The sequence below is a fragment of the Dreissena polymorpha genome, chromosome 2 (genome assembly GCF_020536995.1).
Source record: "Dreissena polymorpha isolate Duluth1 chromosome 2, UMN_Dpol_1.0, whole genome shotgun sequence".
In the NCBI taxonomy this organism is placed as follows: Eukaryota; Metazoa; Mollusca; class Bivalvia; order Myida; family Dreissenidae; genus Dreissena; species Dreissena polymorpha.
The window spans coordinates 37171790-37181726 of NC_068356.1; the positions used below are offsets into that span (position 1 = coordinate 37171790).

Below are 9937 nucleotides of genomic sequence, written 5' to 3' on the forward strand. Positions count from 1 at the left end.
AATATACATTTATAACTATTTTGATTGATCTTTATACAAACGAATGTACATGAAAAAAAATTATTGTATACAATCAAACAAACAAACAAACATACATATACCTTTACACTCAACCGTCCACACAGGCCAATATAATAAACAACACTCATTTAACAATTCACTCGTACATATCTCTCTATATATACAAACAAATGTACAACAACAACATTATATACACGCAAACTAACAAACAGACATACACCTTTCCACTCAACCGTTCACACAGGTCAATACAATCTACAACACTCATTCAACAACTTATCCGTACACATCTCTCTCTTCCCGTAGCGGTCCTAAACGCCCACAAACGCCCTTGGATGGCACGGGTTTGCTTACTCTGATGACGTTTTAAATTTTTTTTTCTTTTATGAGCTGACATTGCATGGGCACCTAGTTCGCTTCTTTTAAGAGCAAGTTGATAAGTAAGTAGAACGACAGATTACCCTTTTTAGCCCTGCGCTTAAAGCGGTTGTGCCATCCCTCAACCTTATTGTTTGTTCGAACTGATCGGCCGTACACCGACCAGTTTTCGACCCCCATAAGCTGTTGCTCATTCACGTTTTTTTTCTACGTAAGCGAAGAGCGGGGTTACTCGGTCGCTTTGGCCTTTTCCCTGATTTTCTCAAAAGCGGGACGGATGTCAGCTGGTGGCAGAAGAGGGAGCGCGAAGGTCTTCCGCATCATCTTGTACACTCGATCCCTACTCTCTTAGGCTGTCTTGAGACCAATTTCCTGGTACTGTCGCCATAATTTGTGGCCGAAGTGGAAGGCACAGTCCTTGATTTCGTGATCCGTATAGACTTCTCGCACAGCCTTTACACAACTAAGCCTCAAAGTCGACCACGAACTTTGTAACGTCGGTTTCGCTTAGAAGCGTATTCACTTTCTGCAACACATGGAATGATGAAAATAATAACAATAATAACTAAAATAAAGCCTACTGATAAAACCATGAGTTATCAAATATGTGATTAATTGAGTTGATTAGTTATATGTAAATGACTAACACAAAGCCTAATAATACGTGGTTGCGACCAGGGATAGTTAAATTTTATCTGGTTAGTCTTACACACTTTCTCCTTCCCAGCATAAACTAAGAACATACTCCACTTAACGTGATTTCTATTAGTTAAATTATAAAAATCACCTAACCCTCATGTGTTACCTTAATAAATTAAAACCGAATTACATTCTCACAGTTCGTGTGTGTTTTTTTACAATTCAACCTCGTGTCAACAAACGATCACTTCGTAGCGTTTTAAAAGGAACTTTTTCACAGATTTGGGCATGGTTTTAAATTTGTCATTAAATGCTTTAAATTGATTAATCTAGACATATATTCAGTATTACTTTTTTCCCAGCAAAAACACACACAACATAACTACAACGAAAATTTTAAAATCTGAAACATTTCTCTTTTTTTTTCAATTTTGTTCATTTTTCAAACTTGAAAATGTCCCTTTAAAATAGTGATTTACAAAATAATGTATCATTTAAATTCTTGCAAACCTCATCTTGGTGTTTCCGGGGCGAACGTAACGCATGGATACCCGGTACATTGTTTTAATGAATTCAACATACAAAATAAGGCTGTCATCCTTCAAGGCTAATAAACACTGATTACAGATGCTAACAGCTTTCGACAAAATCACGTGAATTTTAAGTATGTACAATAGATTCTATGGTTTTAAAATTTAAAGTTTATGAAGAAAGCGATTTTTCAATCACGAACGATTAAAAAAATATGTATTAATATTAATATGTGTTCTGAGTTACATTATACTAAATCATCAATTCATGAAGGGTTATGTTCTCTAAATAACATATTTTACTTGTAAATAACATATTTTACTCCAAGTCATGTTTTAGGCTTTCAACAGTTGTTCTCGTTTTATCGTATGGAGATTGTTCTTGGCAGAACTTAGTCTCGGGAGACTATGTTGATGCACTTTTGAATCGTCACTTCTGTGGGCATCGCCATCTGTGGGAAAGCGGGAGTGGCATGTCCTTGTTGCATGTCACGCACACAAATGGGGCTTGCAGTCGGGAATGGCGGCGCGCGCTTTTCGCAAGCTTCTGTTTCAAGTTGCATGCTCTGATCTGCTTGCTCAGCTGCCTCGATGCCGCTATGTATCGACTGTTAACATGCGGTGCTATCTTCGGGCAGTGTCTTCAAGGTGTCTGTAGCGTTGCCGAAGGCTTTCGAGTCTCCTTCGGGTCGCGGGCCATTGGCACGCTGTAAGTACATGACGCAATGAGATTTCTATTAGGCGAGAAGAGCTGAGCGCCTGGTCGTAAAGACTTGTTAAAGTTCTTGGAGATTGGCGTTAAACCAGTCAGGATTCTGTCCCACATTATTTCCAGCGGACGAAAGGGGCGCCTTTGTAAACGGTATCCCTTGTGAACTTCCATCGTCCTTTTTTGAGATATTCATATGGTAAGCATAGGTTTTTACGCCCAAGTCACTGAATTTGATGACGTTAGAGACTATAGTTCGTTAAGCATTTGGCATAAGCGAACAACATTCCACTAGAAAAACTGCCGAATAATGAGGGCGCAGAAACAGTCGATTTTTATTTTTGTCGATTTTTTTGTTGTTTAAGCATTAAATATCTTTTTATTGGATAAATCGATTTTGCTAAGAATGCCCTTTAAGAAACGTTGTGGTTATTGGTGTCGCTACTTGCAACATTGTGAATTTATTTTCGTTGCTTTTAGATTGAAGTATATAAGGAAAATATTTTGTATATTTTGACCTAAACACAAATTGTGCAATTAAACTAGCAACACATTATGTACTATAATGTTGTTCAGATGACCGTCACTCGCCACTGGCTTCAGAAGGCGTTTTGACCTTGCACTTTATGGCTGTTCGCCAATATAAATTAGCCATCAGCTAGCGGCTGAAGCGTAGATCGATTACCCATCACGAGGTCGGATGGATGGTTCACATTCTCCAGCTAAATGTATCTCGCTGCAGATTTCCCCATTACTTGTCTAGACTCTCTTATCTACTCTCGTTATTTCCGCGCGCTGACACACAAATTTCTGGTTGCGCTTCAAACGCTGGTTTGAGTTATTTGTTATTTTTATTTGGTGGCTGTGACCTATAAAAGGAATCATTCTTAAGTGATTATCCGGCAAAGCATAACACATTTGTTGGGTGAGTTATAATATAGCTTATTTTTTATGTAAATTGTTATAATTATGTATATGACAAAGTACAGGTTTAGGGACTTGCTCACATACTTCCGTATTTTTGAAAAATATAATTAAGTAACTATCAAAACAGTAATATTTGAAATAGTTTTAATGATGAATGCAACAATAAAAAGCAAATACAATAACAAAAATGTGCATGCTCGGGGGGGGGGGGGGTCAAACCCGCAACCTTTAGAAGCAGAAGATTATTCGCTACCACTACACCAGGAAAACTTTTGAGTTTGAAACTTAAATTAGCGCTTTTTCTGTAACGCACGTTTTTGATAAATTATTGCAGGAAATTCGTACAAACGTGTTATTTTTATACAATTTTGATTGAAAATGTAACAGTGGACATATATTTTGTACATTTGTTCTTAGATAAAAGTGTTATTTTGCTGGTTTGAATACACCGGTAATCAATTCAATCTGTTTTTGAAATTGTGAAATGCCAAACTGTGAACAGGTGACTTTAACATAACATGAAGGAGTTTATTTGCTTACATGGTATCGTTAAATTAGACCCGCCTGATAAATGTGCATGGATACCATATTTTTTATATAATAATTTTCTTTATAAATTCATCTTCATTCAATGCCTATATTCAAAATTTGAAAATAACGTATTGTTTACGATTTCAGAGACTTTAGTTTTTCCAAAGTGTAATGGCAGATCAAGGTATGTTAGAAGAGAAATGGCGGATTGTATTCAGTCTGATCGACATTAACAAAGACGGCGTAGTGTCGTCAGCCGATGCGGAGTTCTGCAAACGCACGTTTGGGGAAATGTTCGCCGACGCCGACAAAAAGGCTGTAGCCGTCGCCGACCTTGACCGATACTGGGACACCCTCATCTTCTTGGGGAAAACACCGGACTGGAGTATTGAAATAAACGGAGACAAGTTCGTTGAAAACTTCGCAGAAGCGTTCACTGCCGATAAAACTGGTACTCAGACTTCAATTTCTAAAGCTCTCAATCATCTTTTAGCAGCTGCCGATATTGATGGTACCAAGGTATTCACTTATGAAAAGTTCTTTAAATTTCACGAAGCATTTAATCTGGCAAACGACGTTGTCGTAAGGACGACGTTTAACCTGATAGGGCCCGACGCCAATGACGCCTGTTCACTGGATCAGATGCACCAATTTTATGTTGAATTGTTTGTCGGTGAAAATGTTGAGAAATTTAATGCTCTTAAAAGCGCTTATAAATCGGTCGGGATGCTGTGACAGATCAAATTAGGAATACACACTAAGCTAATTACTCAGAATAGCATTCGGAAATAATTTTATGGGTTTTGAAATAAAAGTAGTATTACACATTTCACCTATTCGTATTATTGTGTTTGCGCCTATTGTACCGCTTTCAAGTAGTTTATGCTTGTTAAATGTATTATTTTACACTACGGTAAAGTAATAAATATTTTAAAGTGCAATATACCACATTAATACCAAAGCAACATGTATGCAATATTCTGAAAGTCTTGACAAGTCGACTAAACTGATCCGACTAGAATATTTGTATACATATCAAATTCGATACAGTTATTGGCATTTTTGGAATACCAATTACGTTATTTTCACAGTTAACGGCTTGCAGAAAACTTGAATGTGAGATGGTGATAGCTTGTTACATCGATCTGTAATACTTGTAAACCTATAATTTGCTTGTATATGGATGGAGTTGTGGTTCAAATTATTACCTGTTTATGTTTCCGCTGTGAAATTAATGGAGTTGCAGTCCAAGCTTTGATGTGTGAACACAAATTATGATTATATTAAAATAAAACATTTGTTGTTTTTTTTTGTATGTATTTATCTTAAATAGTTATTGTACGACATAACAAATTAATCAATAAACTATTGTATTTATGATAAAGTAATTATTCAGCGTTTTAATTGGAAGGTAAACAACTCCCACTTCGTTAGGCTTGCCAATCAGTGATTAGTGCGATTACTCTCCCTTGCGTGACACCTGATTCTCACCTGTCCGCTAGGTGGCGACAACTACTACTCGAGCTTCTAAATTTAGGGTTGGTTAACCGACGATTTGGGTCATTTGAAAAACAGCTATACAAGTGTTATGTGTCACTCATATCGCATTCAACCGTGGCATAACGTAAGAGATTAGAAAGTGATAAAGGGATGTTAATAACGTAAATAGTTGCAAAATAGCGGCGTTGGAATGTTTTTGTTCTTTTAACGAGGAGGCAGATTACAGGTGGGATTGCCCGCGGCTGTATAGTTGTGTATTTTGGGTAAACAAATTTAAATTGTTTGAGAAAGACGATGGTGGTCGATAAGCCAGATTTGACAGGGATTATTAATTGCATCTGACAGAATGTTGTTAGTTTTAAAATATTGAAGAATAATTAGCCGTCTGCTGATATATTGACATATTATTGTTACATTGTCCGGGACATCCGAATTGTGTACAGTTGCAATCGACGTGGATATTGACCGGATGGATAATTAATAGCCGTCTATTAATAATAAAACTGCTACGGACTCTGACGCGTGTGTGCTTTGTTAATAAGAGGTTTATAACATCATGACCTATTTTATGACTTGTCAGTCCTGACGTTTTATAGATGATAACATTTGTGACATGGGAGGCAGCTCGTCAACACAGATTGCCATGCTAGGACTGGACCTTTCTGGCAAGACAACATGTCTATACAGATTGAAATTCAACCAGTATACAGACACTCGTCCGACAGTGGGATTTAACTGCGAGAAAATAGAGTTTGAGACTCCAAATGGGAAAACCCGAGTATTCACTATTTGGGACGTTGGTGGGCAGGATAAAACCCGGCCTTTGTGGAAATCGTATACTAGGAAAGCTGATGGAATCATCTATGTTGTAGACAGCACAGACAAGGAAAGATTAGAAGAAGCCAAAATAGAACTGGTAAAGTTATTAAAATCTCCCGAAACATTCGGCTTACCGGTTGTGATCTTAGCAAATAAGCAAGACTTGCCAGAATCATTAGAAAAGTATGAAATTGAAAAGTCGTTAGGGTTACACTGAGTTATCATCAGGGCATTTGTGGCATATTGAACCAACTTGTGCAGTGACAGGGGAGGGTCTTCAAGAAGCTGTGGAAACTATGGTTGAACTTATTGAGAAAAAGAAGAAGATGAAACTGAAGAGATGAACGCAAACATTGTTGCCAAATGTTTGACTGTGATAGTCAGTATGATGACTGCATCATGCTCAGGAATGAGACAGGGGACTGTGAGAGAGACATGCAGCAATGGAGATCAGGAACTGATCTGGGGGAAGGGATGACATGAAATCCAGTAACGAAGGACGCTTCCTTTGAGGAGGGGGGAATGGGTGATGGCAGACATGATGTGTTCAAGTACAAACCGAGTGCTAGTTTGACTATTTCTACAAATATTTGTATATGTAAGTGTGTGACAATCAGCATTCAATTATGAGTAATATTTGATACTGACATTGGTACAAATACACCTTGTGATATTAACTTATCTTACTTACTACATTGTATTTATATACTGTTTAAAGTTGTTACTGAAATGAATATATTAACATTGTTATTTTAAGTTTTTATTTCTTGTATGATGCAAGTTATTTGACTGAACTTAAAATTATACTAATCATCATTAACAAATACACTGTGTGCTACATTGATTAACAAAATTCAAGTCTCGAGTTATGTACAATGCTAACATCAGTGTGACCTTTTATTGGCTTTAAAACACTGTGATGTCCAATTTAACATAATAAAAGTCATTGGAAGAATGTCATGTACAATCATAACTCTAGATGGAATGGTAGATATTGATATTTCATTTGGAGGTTGATGTACAATAGGTTTATAGTGTGCTATTTACTAACAGAATACACTAGACAATTTAATACTGAACAACTAGTCAGTGGTCTAGCTTTTGTCAAAAGAGATAATTATAGTAAATAATTCATTTATTATAATGTACTTATTCCAACAATTATTGTTTTTTTTATTCAGAACTGTAGTTATTTTGGTGCATGTTTTTGTAGATTCTTGAAAGTTAACTTTTTAAAGCAAAGTAAGTTTGAAAACTGATTATTGGTCAAATGATTGTATACATATTATTTGTTATATGATAATATTTTCACAGCCTTTGATTTGTTATATTATGATACTTAATATTATTTGTTATGATTCGTTGAGATTACTATTAAGCTTTACAAAAATCAATAAAAAATTATAGAAACATGTATGAAAAACTTTCTATTGCAATGTTTTTGATACACATATGTCACTGTGGGATACCCCACCTGCCATTAAAGCATCATGTCAAGATTCCCTCGTTGATAAGGCGAGAGATAATTGAGCTGTAATTGCCTGGAAACTCCAGCAGACATGTCTGGGAAGGTAATTAATTGCGTAACTCTCCCTCTTGTGTTATCAATATGAAAAAAATTTGCTTTTCTCAAAGCTGCGGATATCCCCTGCCTATATCGGATTCGTTCTCCAGTTTTTGTAATACTGTTAATGCCGCAGCTGTATGGATCAAGGGATAGTTTTAAATATCATCTGATGCACAATAAAAGAATAGTTCATGGAATTAGATTTAACTTGAGAAAACGTGGAAAATATCAACATGAACCATTTATTTGTGGATAACATCTATCTTGACACAGCAAATATAGCTTACAATTAATCTTCAAAACTAGGAATTCGTGCTGTGTTCGTTCCTCATTTTTTATCAATTCATCTTATTTCAAACATTGTATATTGGCAAGCAATTTGTTAGTTAAATACGAGGCGTTTGTTTCGAGGGCAATAAAACCATATAAGTCCAATATGTCATGGCTGTATACGAGTTTGTAAATTAGCTAACGGGCGAATGTTCAAAACAATATTAAAATGACGATAACCTTTTCTTTTCCCAAGTTGAATCACATCAACTATCTTGCATTGTAAGAGAAGCATTCATGGTACATTCAGAGACGTAGATAACACGTCTCTGGTACATTCAAGAACATTTGGTTTGGTTCTTGGTAAGTCTACTTTACTCTGCACGGTTTTATATACTTTTTGAATATGTTAAGACATGAACAGAAGTAGTGTAGTTTGCCTCACACTCGCGCGCGTACATAAAACATGCTTTTAAAAAATGTTGATCTATATACACCTTTAGTGTCGTTATCTTTCGCACTAACACGGACATAAATTTGTATCGTTCATCTCTTCGTGCAATCTCATCCACATTAAAAAAAGTACGCGGATAAAAGTCAGATATCTCCATCAGAAATACGATTTCTGTTTCATTATAAAGTAATTGAAGTAGCCGCTGTCGTGAACACCCGTATTTAAACATCGTTTCTCATAGATCGACCAACCATCCGTTTCACTCGATGCGTTTTTGTGTGTGAATACAGCCGATGTTTGTCGACTCGGACGAGTGATTCATCCTGTAAACATATCCCGTGTACAATCACTTTGGTGCATCCTCCTCGACAACAAAACTGCTTGTATTCGGAGGACGCACATCTTGTTGTACACCCGAGTACTATTACAGATTATTGGAGGACGCACATCTAGTTGTACACCCGAGTACTATTACAGATTATTCAAATATTCACTGTGTACAATGCAGGCGCGGCAAAGTGGTTTTGGGTTAAAAAAGGGTGAAATATTTAAATACTCGTCGTTCAAAAGCGTGACATGCTGCACACAAAATCCAAATAGGGCATAAAAAGCATATACCTGAACACATAAATAGAAAGAACCTACGTGTAAACTAAACCAAAAGACAACTTTCAAATTTGTTCAATTTGTAAAAAAATGTCGCATCGCTTTGAAAAAAACACCTTATTGAATTACCGGTACGCCCAACAATAAAAAAGCAACAGACAACCGAACGTTTTGTATGGGCCCGAGATAGGACAAATGTAAATCTTTACATCGTCCTGATAATTTAGTGTGTCCGAAATGATTTAAAAAGAACAGGGCGTTCGGCTTTTAAATTAGAAATAATATCGACCCGAATAACTGTTGTCTCAATCATGCCATATCAAAATCATTGGTGTTGACTACATGTATATCCTAATTCTTATTCTCTAATGATGTTTTTTCATTTTTTTCTTTCTGTTCTTCTTTGATATTCGGACACAACATGCATATAATAGTTTTTTTAGTAAATATAAGTAATATTTGTGTATTATGTTATTGTTTAATGAAAATAAATGTTTCAATTTCAGTACTATTGGCTGATAGCATACTACCCAATAAAATAGAGCAAACATTCATTGACAATCACGACGATGGTCACTTGCTTTCTGGCAGCTTTAAAACTGTCATTCTACTTTAATCTCAATTAGCTGGCACTTGTGAAATACGTATTAAATTAGCTAATAGCATATTTCACAATAAAGTGGAATAGGCATTCACTGACAATCACGACGTCCGCCATTTATCTTTGACAGCTTGCAAACCGTCACATTTTACTGTAATCTCAATTAGCGTACACGTGTGAAAAACGTAATAAATTGATCTCATCCAATCTTATCTATCGTTTTGCATAGTGTTCCTCAATTAATGAGCATACAAAACTATTGTAATTAGTCAATATAATCTTTAAATGGTTGACGATGCGATTTCTAAACGCCGCTGGCGTCGGGCGTGTGTGATTTCGTTCAGAAAGTCATTTTTACATAGGCTCGCGACCGGTTGTGCAACAT

General features: G+C 36.2%; 2 protein-coding genes across 2 annotated transcripts; both read left to right on the forward strand.

Annotated features, from left to right (window-relative positions):
• Positions 1 to 3906: 3906 nt before the first annotated feature.
• LOC127869662 (sarcoplasmic calcium-binding protein-like) lies at positions 3907 to 4886 on the forward strand. Its single transcript, XM_052412320.1, has 2 exons — positions 3907 to 4254; positions 4827 to 4886. Exons 1-2 carry the CDS (start codon positions 3907 to 3909, stop codon positions 4884 to 4886), a joined length of 408 nt encoding a protein of 135 aa, XP_052268280.1.
• A 237-nt stretch (positions 4887 to 5123) lies between these two features.
• LOC127866640 (ADP-ribosylation factor-like protein 4A) lies at positions 5124 to 7479 on the forward strand. Its single transcript, XM_052407344.1, is given in 2 exon segments — positions 5124 to 6265; positions 6267 to 7479. Coding segments are annotated over 2 exon segments (549 nt in total). The 5' UTR covers positions 5124 to 5848; the 3' UTR covers positions 6399 to 7479.
• Positions 7480 to 9937: the final 2458 nt, after the last annotated feature.